The sequence below is a fragment of the Pezoporus flaviventris genome, unplaced genomic scaffold (genome assembly GCF_033815535.1).
Source record: "Pezoporus flaviventris isolate CSIRO_AGI_PZ_B2104156 unplaced genomic scaffold, CSIRO_AGI_Pfla_v1 ptg000009l, whole genome shotgun sequence".
Taxonomy (NCBI): Eukaryota; Metazoa; Chordata; class Aves; order Psittaciformes; family Psittacidae; genus Pezoporus; species Pezoporus flaviventris.
This window is the reverse complement of record NW_026892557.1, coordinates 4022775-4043974: the sequence shown is the minus strand read 5'-3', so window position 1 is coordinate 4043974 and position 21200 is coordinate 4022775. Positions and strand designations below refer to the sequence as shown.

The 21200-nt window shown below is 47.2% G+C and overlaps 1 protein-coding gene across 15 annotated transcripts in view; it reads left to right on the top strand.

Annotated features, from left to right (window-relative positions):
- CAMTA1 (calmodulin binding transcription activator 1) overlaps positions 1-21200 on the top strand; it is a 288481-nt gene that overhangs the window by 258023 nt on the left and 9258 nt on the right. For 9 of the 15 annotated variants that reach the window (XM_061450331.1, XM_061450332.1, XM_061450336.1 and 6 more), the window contains 12 exons: positions 5479-5618; positions 5852-6048; positions 6376-6454; positions 6821-7136; positions 7313-7836; positions 8933-9120; positions 9529-9775; positions 10248-10319; positions 11240-11260; positions 14224-14417; positions 14581-14655; positions 19110-19140. In XM_061450331.1, coding sequence (XP_061306315.1) covers positions 5479-5618; positions 5852-6048; positions 6376-6454; positions 6821-7136; positions 7313-7836; positions 8933-9120; positions 9529-9775; positions 10248-10319; positions 11240-11260; positions 14224-14417; positions 14581-14655; positions 19110-19140 — 2084 coding nt within the window. The remainder of the gene's footprint in view (positions 1-5478; positions 5619-5851; positions 6049-6375; positions 6455-6820; positions 7137-7312; positions 7837-8932; positions 9121-9528; positions 9776-10247; positions 10320-11239; positions 11261-14223; positions 14418-14580; positions 14656-19109; positions 19141-21200) is intronic. The other 6 variants (XM_061450328.1, XM_061450333.1, XM_061450335.1 and 3 more) reach the window with 4 other exon arrangements.

Genomic DNA, 21200 nt, shown 5'->3' with positions numbered 1-21200 from the left:
AAACCCAACCAACCAACCAAAAGCAACCCAGACCTACAGGTGAGAGTGTAAAACAGAGCAAGTGGTCTGGACACATCACTGCGTGCCTGGACCATGGTGGTGTTCCAGGTACCACACATAGAAAGTGCAAGACCTGAGACTCCGTGTGTGCTAGAAGAGCTTTACCACGTGTTGTAGTAAAGCGTGAGCAAGGGGGCAGTGATTTGAGCTGATTCCCATTTATTGGGAACACTGCTTACATAGCTCCACAAGAGAAAGAACGCAGCGTCTTGGGAAGAGGTCTCTTCTCCTTGGGAAGAGGGTTAGAAGATGGGAAGGGCCGTGCAACAGAGGGGCAGGTGAAGCGTTGAATGGAAAGCTACACTGCAGCAAACCCACACCAGCTTTGGTCCCTGTTTCTCTACGTCGTTTAGGATGGGGACTCCACCCTGACTCTTACCAAAGTCTCCAGTGTCTTGTCTCCTAATGGCAGATGAACTGCCTGAATGAAGGAGTGTAGAGTGTCCTGTGGTGGTTCTTCAGGCACTTGTGTCTAATCACATGTGCATCCATTACCCATTCAGAGTCATACTTAGGAAATACAGTATTCATTAGAGGCCACTAAAGGAGAAAATGGAGGTGTGACTTCCAGAGTCAGGGAGTTAATGTACCTCCTCTGCCTGCTGTGGTGGCTCATAGAGCTCTTGGTACAGGTCTGCTTTAAATTCATCAGTGAAGGGATCAGGGCTAAGAAAATGCCAGTGGTTTAAACCAGCCTGTTAATGTGGAACTATATCCAGGTTGTCCGCGTGTAACTCTGCAAGTGTTCTCGCTGTAGCTCTGTAAAATGCCAACTGAGTAACAAGGCATTAAAAGTCTTGTACAAGAATAGTTTTGCACCTCAAGAAATGTTCTGTCCAGAGCCTGCTGTTGTTACTGTCATCAGTAGTAGGCTCCGAGTACAAATTAAAAAGCAGCTCAGTCTGCACTCAAAGGATGGTTCCTGTTTTAGGGAAATGAGTGTAAGATGCAAACTCGTTTCTTAATACAGGTCAGTCTGACCAAGCAGCTCTATCCAGTCCCTCCCTGTGGGACAGTCAGGCTGCCCTCGAGCTGCAGGGCAGCCCAGCATGACAGTGACACTGGGACAGCTGGTTTTCTCAGGAGGGCTGAACCCTGCAAATAAACACCAGCAGGAATAGTGCTGTGTTTCCTCTGCTTGGTTTTGAATCCGTGGCACAGCTTCTCAGCCCCCTGTGAAGGGCTGAGGACAACAGAAGTGAAAATGGCTTTGTGTGTGATGGAACAGATCCCTAAATTAACACGTGATCCAGGGGTACACTTGGGGATTGGAGATTCACAGGAGGTGCAGGGTGAGAGGGGTAAAGCATGAGTGAGTGGATGCCTGTAGCTCCACCAGATCCCAAAAACTTCAGAGCTCCCATCAGATGACAGCAGCTCCATGAGAACCAGGCTCGTCTGCCTTGGTGGGGCTCCTCTGTTCACAAAACAGCGCCTGAAGCCACCACCTCTTCCTGCTGTGCTGAGGGATAATGGTGAGAAGTAATTCTGATGTTACATTTCTGTTGTTAAATTTGAACAAGAATTAATTTCCAGGAAATATTCAATGTTCAGAATGGTTTTTGTGAGTTTATGAGGTATTTTGGAGATACAGGAGTGTGGTCATTTCCATTGCCTTTGGTGGAGGCAGCCTTGAAGAACAGCTTCAGAAACCTTCGTTTTAGTTTCTTAGAGAATATTGTAATGTTTCTTCAGATTTATATGCAGTGGAAAACTCAAGAAATGGAAAAATCTGTAAGTCTGATTTTTTGGCTCATAAATCTGGAATTTCATCATCAAAGAGCAGAGTCCTTGTGGAAGTGTTTGTATCCACACACATCTTTGCTGCCTCTGAAAAGAGGTTGCTTCCAGTGCAAGACACGTGCTTGTGCTGGGCTGGACATGTTTAGATTTCCTATATATAATGTGGCAGGAGAAAAGCTGCTTTTGATGACAATTTGTATGCTGCTAAGCTCTCATCGTCAGAGCACTGCGAGACAGATCCTTGTCATGAGATCCTCTGTTGAATATAAAAGACAAGAATGTGGAAACCGTGTTTCTGTCACTTCACTACCTGCTAAGCAGTGCGGCTCTGCACAGATGCCTGAAGTGAGCAAGACAGGAAAGAATGTGGCTAGCAAAATAATTGACAAGGGATAAAGGGTCTTGAACTTTCCAGAGTGATGCCCGTAATGTTCAACCCTGTGGCTCTTATAGCCCATCTCTTAAGTATAGTGAGGTAAATTGTGTATCCTCAGACAGCTTGTCTGTTTTCATTTACACTCTATTTTCATCCTGTTTGTGGGAGGTTTTCTTCCTGCTCCACAAACAGATGTTCTGATCTTCCACTCACAGAGTGATGGATGTTCTCAGTGCTGCTTGCACGTGCTGCCATTGAGCTGGTGTGCGTCCAGGCCTTGCCGTGTAGATTCCAACTCTTGCAGCACAACCAGTTGCTGTCTTCCCTTCCCTGTACTTGTGATCAGTCACTTTTGAAGGGGACTCCTTGATGTACTCGGTACCATGGAATTGATTATGGAAACAATAAACATAAATACCTTTGGACTTCCCATCAGCTGTGGCTTTGTTCTAGCTGCTTTAGGTGGCAAGTTTGATCCCATGGGAAATGGGCAGCACAGAGATACTTTCCATCACTACCACCCCACATACCTTGTTTGCTGCCTGGAGTTTTGTAATCCTGCTTTTGGGTAGGGGGGCAGTCTCTACTACGCATGGAGAGGGCTCTGGTGCTCCAGGATGTTTGTTTCCACTTCCCATTTTACTAATAGCAATATATTTCTGACCTGCTTGTAGACTGAGCCGGGATTTACAACCATCTATGAAAAACACCATTGTCTTGGTAAGATGCTAAAGGTACAGGTTTAAGACATTGTTGAGTTTATAAGGTCTGTCCTTCATACTCCTGTTAAGTCGAACAGAAACCCTTTACTACCTAAAATCAAGTAGTCCTGCCCTAAATACTTCATGGGAGCAGTGTCAGTTGCCTGAATAGGAATACATGGGAGCACTAGATGCTGTTTCCTAAGAAGAGTTCCCTGCTTTTCTTTCCTTGTTTCAGTGTTCCCATCTAGGGACAGTGGTGTTTGACAGCACCTTTAGTAACTTCAGTCCTCTGACAAGAAGTTCCAGGAGGTGCTTGGTATCGGGAAAGATCAAGGCTTGGCTTGTTAGAGATCACAGAGCTTAGAGACAAGAGCCTGGAAAATGGACACAAACATGGGGCTCTCCAGTTCTGTTCCACTGGTGTCAGCTTGAAAAGAAAAAAGGCTGGTGGGGAATAGTATTCTGCACAGTGTTATTCTGCATCTCACTGGGATAGTTTTCTCCTGCTGTTTCTGGCTGTACAGAATAATTACTCTCTTTTGACAGTTAAGTGGGTAGGAGCAGCTCCCCAGTATCTTGTAGCCTTGAGCTTGTTGTTGTGTAACATCAGTTCAGGCCACATTTCTTCTCTATAAAGGATGCTGCTTTTGCTCATACAAGGTGTGATACCCAGGGTGTGTTGGTACTCAGCTCTAATAAAGTGCACATGCTGGACACCCAGGGAGAGTGGCATTAAACGTGCAGAGCAGCACCATGAACCTGCGTGGCCACTGCTCTTAGTGCCTGAGCTGCAGCAGCTCTGTTTGGCACCGGCCTGCAGGGTGCGGGTGGCTCAGCAGTGCCAGGTCTCTGTCAGTCTCTGCAGCGTACGTGCTCTGCCTGGCAATGGGGAAGGAGGAGACAGCGACATGGACTGCACTGCAGCACACTGCAGCACTCCTGGAACAAAGACGTGCTGGGATAACACGGCTTGTGCTGCTGCTGAGGGCTAACAGGGACACAGCATCTGTGTTACGGGCATTTCCTCGTGGAACTCAGCCGCTTTCCCAGAGGCTTTGCAATTAACAGGACAACTCAAGTATTAGTAAGGGTCTAATAATCAGTAACAGTGGTTTGGAGTAGGTAGGAAAAGACCCTAGTGAGCTCCCCTCTGAAATGAGGTGAGAAGGAGAGTGCTGGCTGTGCTCCTTTGTCCCTGGCTCTTGAGCAATCAGACTGGGATGCTGCCTGACACCCCAGTGGAGCTGGCCAGAAGGGTCTCTTATCAGACCACAGCATCCTCTTGGAGAGAAGGATATCTTCAGCCAGTGGACCTGAGCTGTCTCTTATCACTGGTCTGCAATATGGGTCGTCAGTGCAGTACAGCAGAGAGATTGTCTCTCTAATACCCTCTAGTGAGAGTTGTGCTTTGCAGACTGTAGTGTACAAGTACTCCTGTAACCTTCCAGGGAGGACTCTGCATGCAACCAGGTCACTCAGAGAAGACTTTCTGGTTTAAAACTTAATCAGAGCTTGTTCATTTTGATGTATTTGACTGTCAGTGGGCTTTATTTTGTGCTTATCAGTGCTCTGCACCACCACATCAACTCTATGGATGCATGAAACCATGCAGGGTGAGGGTTGTCTTTTCCCCACAGTTTATTATACATGCACAATAGCAAGGTTCATTAAATGTCCCCTAGCCACAAAATCAGGCTGCCCAGCTTTACATGAGCTGCATGAGACTTGTGGGTCACAATACAGAAGGAGCCCTCTGTTTGCAGCCACTCGACCTGCACTGACTGGCCCTGAACACAAAAAGCTTGCTCTGCAGTATCAGGTGTAGCAATGTCCCATCTGAATCTCCCTGCTCCACAGTTCAAGCATTCATCGCTGTTTCATAGTGCTAGGTTACAGTGCAAGGAGGAGAAAACAACTAATACAGCCTTGAGACTTCCACAGAGACCAGGGGGCTCAGGAGTTGTACTTCTTTTCAGAATGACGTTAGTGGATTATCAGTACCCATGCTCTGATTTCAGGGACTTCTGTTTCTGGTACTTGACTGAGGCTGTTTTCCAAGAAAGGGAGTCTGTCAGTGCCTTTCTAAAGGCTCCTTTTTCTAAGCACAGAGGGAAGCAGAGGAATCTTTTCCTCCATGCATGGTTTCAGGAGGCAAGGCAGGCTGAATTCACCCCTCTCATCAAGTAGATTGTCTCTGAAACGGAGAGTGTTTTGCCAGGTATGACCCTACTGAACTGCTGTCTGCACGGTTTATACTTGCTTAGTGTTTACTTATGTTCATAAAGAAGTTGAGTTATCCCAGTGCTTTATTGTGTCCCTGCAGCTAGAATCCTAAGGGAAAGGATCTGTCTTCTGCCTGCATTTTTCATTTCTGTCTGTTTTCTTTAAGGAATTTCTCTGGAATTGCAGTCAAAGGGCTGCTGCAGGAACCTGCAGCGCTAGGATGCTGCAGGGCAAGTGCCCTGTGCATTGCCAAGCAGAGCAAATCTCCTGTGTGACTTCCAGGATAGCTGTTAGTGGCTTCCTGCAGTAGGCTGCCAAAACCTGAGCTTTCTTTCCATGGGAATATCATCATTCTGGCTTTCTCCAACCTAGATAACCAGTTCAGGATGTCAATATTGGAGCGACTTGAGCAGATGGAGAGGAGAATGGCTGAAATGACAGGCTCCCAGCAGCACAAACAAGGAGTAGGAGGCGGGAGCAATGGAAGTGGGAACGGAGGAACGCAGGTACAGGTAAGAACCTTTCTGTGTCCAGACCCAGCAGCTTTATGCTTGCTTTGGGGGTCGGTGGTGGTGAGAAGGGCTGTAGTTTTTCCCTAAACAAGCTTGGGTTTGGGTGTCTTTAGGAGCAGTTGGCTTTCCCTTGCATCTGCCACTGTCTCAGTACTTCTAGAAGGGCAAGGCTGCCTGCTCAGGGCAGGTTGCAGCTCCCGTCAGTGGTTAAACTGGGATGTGTGGTGTTTCAGTGCGTTTCTGGGACTGGGACACTGGGCAGCTGCTTTGAGAGCCGCGTGGTGGTGGTGTGCGAGAAGATGATGAGTCGTGCTTGCTGGGCAAAGTCCAAACACTTGATCCATTCAAAGACCTTCCGAGGAATGACCCTGCTCCACCTCGCTGCTGCCCAGGGCTATGCTACACTGATCCAGACCCTCATCAAATGGCGGTAAGACCCAGCCCGTTGGACTCTGGGGTGTCAGTACAAGCATGGCAGAAGCATGTGTGAGCTCTGCGTGGTGGTACAAACAGCCAAGTCCCTGAACTTGTCCCTGTCCCTTGGTCTGATGGGACCTGTCTCCTGGGACAGCAAGTCCAGTCACTGGCTGTGTCATGCTCTTAAAGGCTCTGGTGGGGGCACTGTCTCTAGTAAACACGTCATGGGCATCTGTGTGACCACTTCTGTGTGCTATGGTGTGCTGGGGAAAGCTGTGCAGTTAGGCAGTGTACCTAACGTAGCTGCAGAGCATCATTTGTTCTGTTGTGTCCTCTGCAGCACCAAACATGCAGACAGCATTGATCTGGAGCTGGAAGTTGACCCTTTGAATGTGGATCATTTCTCCTGCACTCCTCTGGTAAGAGCAGACACTGAAACTTCTGGGAGATTCTGAGGACCCTCTGGAGTTCTTCCTGATGTGTTACTTTCCTAATGTGTTTCACACTCTGAAGAGTGGATGTTTCTTGTGTGTCCTTGCTGTGTAAATGGTAGGACATGGCACTCTCAGCTTCCTGGCATTTTGTTGAGAGAGACCTCTCTGATCTGAGAGATTCCTTTGCACGTGAGACTGCTCTGGCTTTGCAGTGATGCTGGTGTCCAGCCATGTTACGGTTTTGCTCCTCAGAGGTGTTTTTCCATGAGGTGGGGTCCAGACTCAACTGCATGAGCGAGAAGGAAGAAGAAGGAAGGCTGCCCAGTGGGTCAGTTGTCTTTTCTTTTTCAGATGTGGGCATGTGCCCTGGGCCACATGGATGCAGCTGTGGTGCTGTACAAGTGGGACCGCCGAGCCATCTCTATCCCCGACTCCCTTGGGAGACTGCCGCTGGCCATTGCCCGCTCTCGGGGCCACGTGAAGTTGGCAGAGTGCTTGGAGCAGCTACAGAGAGATGAGCAAACTCAGCTTGGGCAAAACCCCAGGATTCAGTGCCCTTCAAGCACAGACTCCAACACAGAAAACTGGGTGTCCCAGTGGCAGAGTGAGCTTATTGCCTCTCAGGAGCCTCAGAAGGGAGTCACTGTGATTTCCAGTACAAACACAGGTAAAACAACCGAGTGGGTAGTATCCTCCCTAGGTCATAGTTACTCCCTTTGCAGATACTGTCTTAGAGCATGGCACAAACTTCTGCCTGTAGCTCTGTGGCAGAAGCTGTTGTAGTTCCTACAGCAATCATGGTTTTGCATCTTTCATTTTGACCATTGATCTGTTTGTTTCCAGAGCTGAGACGACCAAGATCAGAACCTTCCAGTTACTACAGTAGTGAGACTCAGAAAGATTACCCTGCACCCAAAAAGCATAAGTTGAGCCCTGAATATTTTCAAGCCCGGCAAGAGAAGCTGCTTTCCACTGCATTGAGCCTGGAACAACCAAGCATCAGGAAGCAGAACTCCAGCTCCAAGCAATCTGCCACTGAGACAATCAGCCCCAGTGAAGGGATAAGGGACTATGGCCGAGAGCTCTCCCAGCACATCCCAGAAGTTACGGGGTACCGGAGCTCTGGCAGCCAATCAGGCATCAAATGGAACCCAAAAGACATTTATATTGGTGTGTCTGCAGTGCAGGTGGCAGGGAGCCAGAAGGGGGCTGTGCTGGGGAAGGACACGGTAGCCCATCGGCTACGCCAGCGGGAGCAGATGAACGTGCTGATGATGGCTGACAGGGAGATGGTGGATGCAGAGCTCTTGTCCTATAGGGACAATGCAGGGGATGAGGACTGCTTACACCAAATGGATGACTTACAGGTAAACATACACATAACAACAAGCTCAGCAGTCTCAGAGAGCAGTGACTGCACAGAGGAGCCTAAGTGTGAGAAACTTCTGTGGAGGCCTTAAGGGACTCTGTGTTGTGCTTTGTGAAAGGAGGTGGTCAGTGTATGATTTGTTCCAGTTTCAAAGGGTGTCCTTCCAACCTGGACACAAGGGTTCATTTAGGGTCATGCACTGGCATATGCTTCAGCCATGTACAGAATGCACAGAATTGCAAGGGAATTGCAAAGGAAAAATGGAAAAGCAGAGCCTCTTGGTCACGTCAGTGAATGAGGTGGCCCTGTAGTCCTTTGGGAACTGGGAAGCAGTCCCCACAAAGACAGGGTGACCTGAGAGAGGCAGTGCCAAGCTGCTGCGCTTTAGAGGGCAAGGATATAAGGGTGGAGGAGGAGAGAACCAGTGGTTTGGGGAAGGAAAAAATCCCACCAGGTATGCAATAGAGGAAGTAAAACCACAACAGAATGAGGAGTAGTCACTGGGGGAAGGATACTGTGTTTGGTCTTCTGCGTGAAAAGAGCAGTGGGAGCACAGCCTTCATGCAGTGCCTCAGCATCTCTGAATACTCTCACCTTGCTGGTGTAACACGGATGAACAGATCTGTGCAAAACCAAGAACTGTTTTCTGTTCTCTGACCCCCAGTGGGTGGGGGGACTTGGTTCAGGATTCCTGGCAAAGCCATCATCCCAAGGGTTGAGCTTCTCATCATGTGGCCTTATTGCCCTCTCCTGCTCTGCTGCACATCTCGGCGAAGGAGTGGCAGGCTTGCTTTTCCTTTGGAAACCAGATTGCAGTGGCAGCTGTCAGTGACATACAGCAAAGGCCCAATGACAAACCTTTCAGCAGGTCCCTGTGCACTCAGAGAGGTGTGGAGAATAGGAAACCTCTCAGTCCTTTGTCAGAAGAGACAGAAAATGAGCTTTGGTGAATGAATTTCCCTCCAGTGCTGAGACAAGCGGTAGACTCCAGCTGCCACAAGTTGGGGAGAAATGGGGCAGTCTGAAGCTGGGCTGTAACACGCGAGCTCCTGCTACCAGGCAGCAAACGTTTGCTCTCCTCTCCCCCTTCCCAGGTGAACATGATGACACTTGCAGAGCACATTATTGAAGCAACGCCTGACAGGATCAAGCGGGAGAATTTTGTGCCAATGGAGTCACCGCTGGTGGAGAGAACAGACAGTGCTGCCATGAGCACCACAATGAGCTGGCTGGCCAGTTACCTTGCTGATGTCGATCATCTGCCGAGTGCTGCGCAGATAAGGTCGGTAAGAGCTGTGGAGCTGCTCTGGGTTTTTGAGTGGACTGAATGCTGGGCAGCGTGCCCTGATTCTTTAGCCTGCAGATCCTAGTTCTCGGTGGGATTCAGTGCTGGTGTTCCAAGCCCAGCCACACTCTCATGGTCGAATGTAATGCTGCCAGCACAGCTACAGATTGCTGGCAGAACGGGAGTGCATGCAGCAGGAGGGGCAAGTGGCCACGAGGTCTGACTTGTGACTTCTCTTGAGGTGCCAAGTCTGTGCAGTGCAGCTCAGGAATGTGGGACGTTGCTCAGAGAGAGGGAGGGGAACATGAGCTTCTGCCTTGAACTCAGAAGTGGTGTAGTCCTAATCTGTGATGCCAGCCCAGGTGCTTTGTGAGCCATTAATTCCTACTGTGATTGGTATTTCAGAAGTCTGTATAGTGAACCCCTGACCCCTTCTTCGAACACCAGCTTGAGCCCTGCAGGCTCACCCATCAGTGAAATAGCTTTTGAGAAACCCAGCCTTCCCTCGGCAGCAGACTGGTCTGAATTTCTGAGTGCATCCACCAGCGAGAAGGTAGAAAATGAGTTTGCACAGTTAACTCTGTCTGATCATGAGCAGAGAGAACTCTATGAAGCTGCCAAACTCGTCCAGACAGTGTTCAGGAAATATAAGGTACGTGGCCAAAACATCCAATGTCTTTCTTGTTAGGTGTGAGAGAGTATTTGTAACGCAACAAAAATTATGGGTAATAAGTGCTCCTGGGACAAAAACAGAGTTTCTGTCATCACCTTTTCAGTGCTTCTAGCATTTGCTTATCAATGTTTACCCAGCAGCTACCATACTGGAGAGAGCATGCCACGCCATAGCATGTCTTCTGTGCTGGAACAGCACTCACAAAGCACATATTTAAAATATACTCTATATATATGGAGAGGAATTGGTTGCTTAGTTGGTGTAAAGCTCTGATTTCCAGGGTTTGTCCCTAGGTGACAGTCAAGACATATCCTGGAAGTGCCTAGGCCTGAATGGCACTGATAGGAGAGATTTAGAAGTAGGTGCCCTGCAGGGTGCTGTGAGCTGGTTAACATCATCTGTCCTGGGTTTCAGTGCACTGTGCTTATTGCTTCTTTCCTTCTTGGCACAGGGTCGTCCTCTTCGGGAACAGCAAGAGGTGGCTGCCGCTGTCATTCAGCGTTGCTACCGAAAATACAAACAGGTAATGAAGGAAGTGAAATGTTACGAAACACGTGTAAGTGCCATGGACACAGCCCTTTGTAATGGGAATTATCCCATTGTTCCTCCCAGCATGCAGTAATGAAATAGCCTGCTCAGGCACAACTGAAAAGGAAGGAAAATTCATGTCCTGAATCTTAATTTTGGAGGGAATCCTTAAAAGTCTTTTGTGTTGATGCCTGCATTTTTGCTATGGGACAAGAGAGCAGTGATGTTTTCCATATTGGCCTTTATGCATGCTATAACCTGGTGAGACTATTCTCTGACTAGTTGCTTGCCAAATTTCATTGTGAAATTGAAGTTGGTTTCGCCTTTGCTAAAGGTGAAGATGAAAACTAGGTTGTTTTATTTTGCACATCCTAAACTTTTAACCTATGGGAAGTCCCGTGTTATAGCTTGATGTGAGTTGTTCCAGGACTGAGGCTGTTCTCCAGGCTGTAGTTGGAGACATGCTTTTAGGCTGAGTTCTCAACCCCAGAAAAAGAAGATATCTTTTCCTTTTTGTTTCTCTGGTTGGGTTTTGGTTGGTTGGTTGGGGCAGAGGCTGGAGCCCACGTCCCTCTTTTCACTGTACCTTGCTAGACTCAGGCTGTCTGATGCCAGGCAGCATGCTATGTAAAATAAAAGGCATGATGCCTGTGCTCTTTCATTACCTTTGGAAAGCCTTTCTAGTGTTAGGTAACTGCATCATGATTCCCATTCAACCTATCACATGGCTGTCATTCTGGAGTGAAGCTTCCTGTAATAGGGAAGCTGAATTCCTTTCCAAAACTGCTTGACAGTCTGCTTTGTCCTGGATCCTGGAATCGCTTCTTTTAGAAAGAAGATGGTTTGGGGTTTTAGTTTTTCATTCTTTATTTGCAGTACTAACATTAACTGTGTATTTTTCTGTTTCTTCCTAAGCTTACTTGGATAGCCTTGAAGGTAATACAAATACAAACACTATTTTGGAAACGATTCCCTGTGGGTCACTAAGTTTCACATTCAGGATAAACCAGGAGAACCTGGCATTTAGTGCAATGTTTTAGTAGTATCCACTAAGAAATACCTGTGGTTGAGAAATCACTATAAAACGTTATGGGAGACATGTAGGGGCTGCCCTGCCGCAGCGTGTCAATGTACACAAGAAGCTCAGTCTCCTCCTACGGGCACTCATATAAGCAGTGATGGGCTGAGGTGTGGGAAGGGTTTTGAAGCCAGTTTCCAGAGGACAGGTTTTCCTTTTTGGCTGCTGTTTTGCCATCACTCGGTGATCTTTGCCTTGGCATTTGGGGAGCACAGGAGAGCATTTATCCCACCCATGTAGCCAGTGTCCTCTGCATTCTGCCTGCCTGCCAAAGTATTTGGAACCTTTGAAATACCTGTGCCCTGAATTCCTAAGACCACCATCTATATTCATGCTTATACTGGAGGCATGACTGTCTTAAACTGTTCACAGCCAGTCATTTTCTACTGTAAAGATGGATTTCTGTGCTGTGCAATGTCCTGCTTTCACCGGAGAGTAGAGTGAGCTGAACTCTTCTCAGAGGTACCCAGGAGGCGAGGTGTGCTCTTTCTGTCAGCACAAGTGAGCTTGGGATCACTGCACTACCTGAGCCTTAGCACTTCCCAGAGGTTAGGTGACTTCTCTGTTTATTCTCTTCCCAGCTGGAGGGGAAAAGGAGAGAGAGCAGCTAATAAGCTACGTGGGTCTTAGAGCTGAATGCAAACGTATTGGGGTCTAGTCTGTCCAGTGACTGCTATTTTCTCTTTCACATGCCTTATTCCTCTGTCATGTTACTGTACTGCTCAGATCAGGCTTATGACTAGATTGGAACAGTCATAGCTCACATCAGTTTTGTATTTGAACCCTTCTATTCGGGGGTTTGTAACTCAGCCACAGAGATCCCATCTGGGCTAAAAATGTGCAGGATAACCATGACCACCCCATGAGTGGACTTATAAAATAGCTGATTTAAAATCAGAATCTGATCCATTTAATGAAAAATCGCAAAAAGAAAAAATGAAAAGAAAAAGGCAATTATGAATGGCAAAATAGAACTGCATCTGCTGACTGCTTCAATTCCAAAAAGTGAAATTTGGTAAATGGTGGTCTGTGATGGTATTGGAGGGGGCTTTGCTTTGGGGTGATGTTGAGGGGTGGGGAGGTGTTTGTTTGCCTTTTGGTTGGGTTTTTTTGTTGTTCCCTCCCTCTCCCATTAGACAGAAAAACTCCATTGGGATCTGTTAGGACATTACCCTGTTGAGGGCAGTGGCTGCAATTTCTGTGTCTCATCTGCCTGATAAAGGGAGCAGAAGTCATCACTGATTAAAATATCCAGGAACAGCAGACACATAAGTGTTGAAAGTGTTAAAACTTTCAAACTGCCATCAGTAAAGACAAAACCTGTGCTGCAGTGCTAGCTCAGAGGCGTGAAGTCTGGACATTATTCTACATCTTGGTCTTAAAAAGGGCTTTTAAAGGCATGCATGAATGCGTACAGTATCTGGGAAGTGGCCATCTACTTGCATGCTCTGAAAGGAAAAGGATGTAGAATAAAGAAGACTTTATAAGAGTTTGTGCCTGCTTTATTTGGAATCATGGGCCTAGAAATAATACAGTGCTAGAGGGAGATTTGGATGCTCATCCAGATTTGCCACTTCAGTGGATGCTTGGTACAGACTTGTAATGAGATTCAGTTTTGCCTGTGACTTGGGCTCAAGATGAGATTTGCTTAACTGACTGTTGTGGGGTTTGGATCATAGGTTATTCCATTTGGAATGGTTGCGCTTACGTGGCTGCGTGAGCAATCAGAGCTCCTGCAGTACTGTGCTGTGGCACAGGAACAAGAAATGAGCTGTTTAAAAGTTATTCCTCCCAGGAAAGTGGAATAACTTGTAAATGGCAAGTTCAGTCCTTATAAAAGCAATTTGTTTAAAAGCTATTTTCAAGTGAAGACACAAGGGTCTTTTGGTTTTAGTTACAGTCATTCACACTGCTTTATCCTTACAGTCACTTAGTTGGGTATATTTTATTGCTGGTATGAGTCTTTACAAACAGTGGCTGCATAGAAATGAGCATCCTGTACTTTGTAAGGGAAACAAACAGTTCCTCTAAGCGCACTCAGTTGATTCATCTCTAACTCGGGCCCACTACAGTGTCAGCACCACTCGGGATCAGTTTCAGCTGTTCCAAAGGTGTCCATAAGTATAGTACCACTGGATCTGGTCATTAGCCTATCGTGTAAAGCCCCTGCAGACTAGGGATTAAATGGAACCTCAGAGGGATGGAGCACGTCTTGTGTGAAGACAGGCTAAGGGAGTTGGGGTGGTTGGAGGAGACTCTGGAAAGACCTTATAGCAGCCTTTTGAGACCTAAAGGGGGCTTTATAAGACAGATGGGGACAAACTTTTTATCAGGGCCTGTGGGGATATGACAAGGGGTAATGGGTTTAAACTGAAAGAGAGATTCAGATCAGTTTTAAGGAAGAAATTCTTTATGATGAGAGTGATGAGACACTGGAAGAGGTTGCCCAGAGAGGTGGTAGATGAAGGTCAGGTGTGACACGGCTCTGTGCAACCTGTTCTGAAGATGTCCCTGCTTACGGCAGGGGGGTTAGACTTAGGTGACCTTTAAAAGGTCCCTTCCAGCGCAGACCTTTCTGTGACTCTGTGAATCCTGTCAAGGGGTCAGCAAAGCAGGGAGTTGCTTTCTTGATGCAGACCAGGTTCTGCACCTAATCTCACGCTTGGTCCACGTTGCCATCACCCTTTTCTCACACAGTTCCCAATCAGCAAATCAGAAACTTGTTTGCTTCTCATCGTGTCCTAGTGCCACCAGAGCCTTTCCCCACAGGAGCCTGCTGGTTTTAGTGGACTGCCTCAGCTTCTTTTTGTTTCTCTTGTAGTATGCACTTTATAAAAAGATGACGCAAGCTGCCATTCTGATCCAGAGCAAATTCCGAAGTTACTATGAGCAGAAGAAATTCCAGCAGAGCCGCCGGGCCGCGATGCTCATCCAGCAGTACTATCGCAGCTACAAGGAATGTGGGAAGAGGAGGCAAAACCGTCGGGCAGCCACCATTGTACAACAGAAACTCAGGTGAGCTGTTGGGCTCTTAGATGCCACCACGAGCTTTATATGTTGTTTTGACACTGATCAGGGCTGTGCTGTAATACAGACGAATATAGGATAATTACTCTTGCATTTAGCATTGTTCTCCCCAGTTTTGCCTGCACTTCAGTGTTGGGTTTCTTGTGTTTAGAAGCAGTCTGCTTACCAAGAAGCAGGATCAAGCTGCTCGCAAGATTATGCGGTTTTTACGACGCTGCCGCCACAGGTATGACACTGTCTTCTGGTATCTGCCCTTCATTAGAGCAATGCAGCAGTGTTCAAGTGTGTCAGCAATGAGTGCAATGTAAAGGACAATAGAATCCGCTCGTTACAGATCTGTTAATCAAATAACAAAGCCCAGCTGCTTCCAAGTGTCACTGACAACAATGGAATCTCTAACTTGGGACTGTTGCTGAAGGAGAATCATGTTTAGATCCATTGCTGGTATGGTAAAACAGCCCCAGTTCTGTTGGGCAGATGCAGAGTAAGGAAACTTTGAGCAAAGCAAGACATATGACTTTGAAAGTTGGTCTTAAGGAAGTGTGGAAAAAAAAAAAGGCTTATTGAATCATAGCTACAGCTTGTAAGTGCTGCACAAAGCAGTCACGGGATGTGGGAAAGTGCAAAGTGTGACAGCGCCTGGTGTACACTGGAAAACCCTTCAGTTTGGTCTCGTGATCCTCTGGTAATCACTCATCAAATGCAGGTTCTTTTTAATGTGGATACGTGCCAGCAGAGCAGCAGATGAGGTAATTCATGTCAGCCACCCCACATATACCTCAGAATGGGAGTACAGACACAGACCTGAAGGTGAATCATCTCCTGCCAGCAGGGAACCTGTGCCGGCTTTGCCAGAGTGCTCCCATGTGGCAGCTAGCAGTACTCTGCTACAGGCAGGGCATTTGATGTTGCAGTGGAAGGATCCCATATATGATCAGGTTGCAAACTGGGACTTTGCCTAGACAATACCAATTCAAATGTTTCCGACTCTGCTCTCTCCATCCTCACCACACATGCATTTCATCCACTCAGGAGCTGGTCAGACCTGATGCATTTTGAAGCGTGTCTAGTTCAGCCTAGTGATGTTTGAACAAGGAGAGCTCTGAGAGGCAGAGAGGCATGTGATAAACTTGGGTTTAGACACAGAGTTGTTCCTTTTTGCAGGGTTGCAGAGCTGCAGCTTGCAGGAGGTCAGTGTAGCTCATGTTGTGGAAGGACACCTTAGCTGCAGGTCCAGTGGGAAGTAACATGTGTGGACAAGAGAGAGGGCTTTATAGTTTCCAGGACAATTCCAAATGCACTTGAAGCAGTCACAGTTGTTCATGATGAAGCACGTAGCTTCTTGCTCTCAGCAGGGCATGTGGAAGAGATCAAAAGGATTTGTTGTGTCTGTTGGGCAGCATGTCCTACTGAAGCAGGGAGAGGCTCAGGACTTCTCTATCCTCTCAGATCTGTTTGAGAGCCAGGCAGTCCCTGGGGAAGCCACATGCACTTTTCAGTCCATGGAGGCTCGGGGGTCAGCCTGCCAGAGGTTCTTCCAGCCCGCTCTCACACACAAGCCCAGAGAATACCTCACAATAGCTGTATCCCTGGGTTTCCCACCAGTTTCCAGGGTATGCCATGCACTTCAACCATGCTCAGTTAAGTCTTCAGCTGTCAAGTAACTTAATTTCTCCAGGCCTTAAATTGCCCATGATTCCAGGAGGTTTTCTTGCCTTCACCTCATTGTTTTCCTGTTTCTCAGCGTCTCCTTTGTCGAGAGAGATTCTTCTCATTTGCATCACTGGAGTCTGCAGGCAGGACCCTTCCCTTTGCCTGTTGTCTGTCATCTCCTCTCTCTTCAGCAGCATGGTCACTGCTGCTGTGCATCTCTGGGAGGTGGCTTTAGGTCTTGGGTGTGTATAGAAAGGAAATGAAAACGAAGGGGGCATCCACTGTCAGTAGGCTCTCTTGGCTTAAGTCACACTGCACAGTATTTGAGTTTCTGCAGTAGTACAGTCCTGGCTGTGTCCATAGGCACTTTGTTAGTGGTTATGGTTATTTGGGAGCTCATCCATGGTTATTGGCTAGGATGCAGCAAAAGAAAAGGGTAACTTATTTCCACTGAAGATGTTAACTGTGTTTCAGAGCAGCCTTGCCTTTCCTTCTGAAATAACAGGGATCACACATTTGTGGTCATGTGCCTTCTCCCAGCAATCGCAAGAAGAGCTTTATTCTTGGCTTTGAAGACAGATTGAAGTCTTTTGCTTGTGTAAACATCTGCAGAGGAAGAGAATAATACTGGAAGTGATAGGGATCTACTTATTGAAATAGAGCTTCTCTTGCTTCAGCATCGCAGCTGACTGACCTGTTTGCTTCCTCACCCCCAGCCCAAGGGGGGGAATCCAGGTGCTTTCCCCAGCACAGCCGTATCCCCTAGACCACCTGCACTCATTCTTTTGCAAGCTTGGCTCTGCAACCCTTTTCTGGGCTGCCAATTTGTGGTGCATGTACACAGGGGTACCAGGTGGAAGATGAAGGAATTGCTTCCTTCTTATCTGCTCTCTTCAAACTTCCTGAACTTCCAGTGTCAATAATTGCATTTATTCCTTACTGCTTTTCTTGCTTACCTCTTTCTAAGGATAGAGTAATAAAACTTGGGATGTTAAGTAAGTTTAAATCCACCTCTATACAAGCCTCCTAATTATTTCTCTGCAGTCTACTGTGTGTCTGTGTAAAGCTCACACAGGATGCTGGTGTGACTGGTGCTTAGGCTAACAGCCCCATGCGCTGCTTGAGGAGTACTCCTTGCTGGAATCCTACTGCAGACACCTCTTGAAATGCTCAAAATTAGCACACTGCTGCTATAAACAAGAAATTAAGAAAGCCCCAGGCTCCATAAAGAAATACTTCAGCCATCCGAGCTCCTGAACATCCAGGGGAGGCCATAACAACTAACATCTAGTATTAAATGCTCTGTAGCATAAAGAAGGCACTGTGGAGCCACTTGTTAAAGCACAAATGCTTTGTCAGTACAAGGGATGGAAATGATGGATATTTTTGGAATATCTGAGGGAGTGAGAGAGAAGAGAGCATGCACAGGAACATCGAGGAAAGAGGATCTTGCAGATTTCTGTCAGCTGATAGACAGAGGTGGGGAGGGGGCTGTAAAAGCCACTTGCAGTCTGTTGTGAAGATAGTGAGTGAAAGGAAAAGGAAGTCAATTCTTAGGAGTCCAGAAATTCAGCCATAAAAAAGAACAAGAGAGACACTGTTTAACCCCGGGGTTTGTCCACCCACAGATTCTGTTGCTGGGCCTATAAATGACTCTTACTAAGACCTTACTCTGTAGTCTTTAGGCGAGATTTACTCAGGCTTTCCCCTGGCAACCATCTGGTCGGTTGTTTTTTTCCTATGTTAAATTAATCAAAGGCTACTTTAAGCCAGTGATGAGAGCACCTTTTCTGCGAGCACTTAGAACAGCTCCGATGGTCGTCTTGTCCTGTTTTGCTTAGAAGCTTTTTGGCACAAAGGCTCAGTGCACAGACTAGTGGTTTCTATCAGCTTGAGGATCTAGGCATGTTGGTCTTGTGTTTTCTGAGCTCTTGAACTTAGGCTCGTTGCCTGACCAGACAGTATTTCAGGTGTTTTGGGAGAGATCCTGTGGTCAGAACTCTCTCAGTAATGGATCCATAGACATTGAGAAACTCAGAAATGTAAGTTTTGGTTGAGTGTATTCTTAGAGAAGATACTTGAGCCCTAGTAGCTGAATATTATCAGGTGTCACGGAGACAAAAGCAGTCATTCATCAGCAGTGGTCATTTTGACAGAACATGTATTGTTGTTTCCTATTGGCTTTGAGAAAAATGATGTATTTGTCCATCTGTGCTCATATTCCAAAACTCTGGTGAAAAACATGCATTAGCCATAACATGGTATCAACATGACTCGTCACCAAAGTGGTGGTTGTTGAGAATGAGAAGCAGAAACTTCTCCGAGGAGAGCTTCACCCATCTTCCCATGGTGCCCGGTCCTATTGGGTGGCCCTAGACTAACCTTGAACCTCGAATTTGCCATTACACCTCCTGTGAGTTGAGCTGTCCCCAGGCATGCTGTCCTGTGTGAGACACAACCAAAGGTTTGTGTATTTAATGGGTTTGGAAAGACTCCACCTGCGTGGTGATCCCCAGATGGGACACATGTAGGAAAATCAGAGAGCTCTGAAGTGGGTTTGGGTTTGCTGAGCTGAAGCCATCCATGGTCCATACAGTCAGCTTTCACTGGGAAGGTAACCTCCTATCTCCTGTTCTTTGATTCTTAGGAAGCTTCTCTGAGAGATAAGTGCACCATTGCTAGGCTGTGATTATGATCTGCTGTGTTTTCTGTGGAGGAGCATTTGGAATACGATAGAAAACAAATGCTCACTGCAAGGGAAGGCAGGATGCAGGTAGAAATGCCACAGGGATCGACAGTATTGGGTTTATTTTACTTGCTTACTGCTTCCTGCCCTACAACACCCAAACACAGGACTGCTCTTCCCTGCTAAAGAGGAGGAGTCCAGTAGGCAGGAGCGGGAAGGGTTCTTTCTCTCCAGGCAAGCAGAAGTGTTGTCTCCTCCTCCCTGAAGTGAAGCTCTTGGTAAGGTACGGTTATTGCCATGTGTGTGCTAATAGCTCTTTGGTATTGTTTTGCAATCTGAAGCCCACTGGTGGACCATAGGCTGTACAAAAGGGTGAGTGTAGCTGCCTGCTAGCCAGTTCCTCTCTTCCATTTTAAATATTTTTGCTTTCTGCTTGCTTGCATGGGGCTGCAGCCAAGATATGCCAGTAAGTTTCACCTCCATTAATGATATCAAACAGAACCCTGTATAAACTAACCCTACTGCAATGACTAACACTGCTGCTTTTGTAACAGGACAGAGCTCTGCAGTAGATGTTACCAGTGCATGAATGTGTGGAAAAGGACATGTATATTCATCATGGGCATGCTTAGGCAGCGTTCTCGGTGGGATATACTTTCAGTATCCACAACGGCTGTTGGTGGACCTTGGAACTTACTGGGGTCTGCACTCACACACGCTCTATGAGTAATGATGTCCCTTGTCGAGGGGCGGCGACAGCCTACAGGCTAGAGCATAGGAAGCTGCAGTACAGAGGCAGCCTACATTTAGAGTATTTGTTTCTGGGTATTTGTTTCAACCTGAGCCAGGTTGAAGCAGAAGAGCTCTTCACACTGCTTTTTACTCCCTAAGGTGGTTAAGTACCAACACTTACCTTCTAGAAGTTGGTCTTCGGTAAGTTACACGTCTGGTTGCCTTACTAGGACCAGCTTCTGACAACTGCTTCTCTCAGCTGTTTACATAGCAGGAAGGAAAACAAAAACCCTAAAATGAAGATGAAGCTGCTGTGACTGCGTTATAGTAAGTGCCACGTGAGCTTCTGTCAGGAGCCTCATTCTCAGCATACAGAGACTCCGTTTGCCTTTGTGCTCAGTCACATTAGTGGGCTGCTTTGCTACCTGACAGCAGGGAGGGAATACTCCAAAGCATTCCCATGGCAGGTCAAAGGGAATGCTGAGGCTTTCAAGGCACATGCTTGAGTCGTCAGCAGGGCTGCTTGGTGCCATCCTGCGCTTGTGAGGCTGTAGGACAGCAGGGTGTTTGTCAGCAACTGCAGGCAGGAATAACACCGTTTGTGTGCTCACCACTACTGTTTCAACAAGGGGGGAGAGGCAGGGGAAGGGTTGACCTGGACTCCTGCTTCCAGGTAGCATTTAGAAAAGAAAACTGAATTGTTGATCATGGGGTTTTGCTGCCTTTGAATTGCACAGATGCCTTTTATGACTTAGGAGTAAGAGTATGAATCGGGCTAAAGCCTGCTTCTTTGTTAGGCTCAAAGAAGCAATAGCTGATGACATTTCTTAACTAACTCTGACTTTTGTGCTACTGTTTTACCCCAGCTGCAGACACAGCAATGCTGTGAAGTTGTCAGCTGGAAAAAAACAGCTCCACATCTTGGCAATGTGCTTTACAACTAGCGCAGGTTTATTCAGGAATAAAGGTGGACTAACTGGGTGACTTGGTTTTGCTAGCCTCCTGCTTTGTGTATGACTAGGACGGATAAGTTTTGGTCTGCAGTTGTGTGTCTGGTTACAAAAAGCCTCTTGAAGAAAAAACATAGTTTGTTTTTGAAAACTACAATTCACTGCAAGTCACTTAGTCATTTGTATTAGAGCAGCCTTCCTCTCTTGTAAGGACAGAGTAAGTATCTACTTTTATATGAAAAGACGTTTGCAAGTTCAGTTGTTTTTAATCTTTGGGTTAGCCACTGTGTCCATGGGACAGTAATGAATAGTGCATACAGATGACCACATTTTAGTCATAGAATCAACCAGGTTGGAAAAGCCCTTCAAGCTCATCAAGTCCAACCATTCCCCAGCACTGCCAAGGCCACCACTAACCCATGGAACTGAGGCCTCATCTCCACGGGGTGTGAACACTTGCAGGGCCGGTGCCTGCAGCCCTGCCCTGGGCAGCCTGTTCCAATGCCTGAGCACCCTCTGGGGCAGGAATTGTTCCTCAGCTCCATCTAAACCTGCCCTGGGGCAGCTTGAGGCCGGTTCCTCTTGTCCCATCCCTTGTTCCCTGGGAGCAGAGCCCAGCCCCTCCTGGCTCCATCCTCCTGTCAGGCACTTCTAGGGAGCGATCAGGTCCCCCCTGAGCCTTCTCTTCTCCAGCCTGAACCCCCCAGCTCCCTCAGCCGTGCCCATCACACTTGGGCTCCAGGCCCTGCA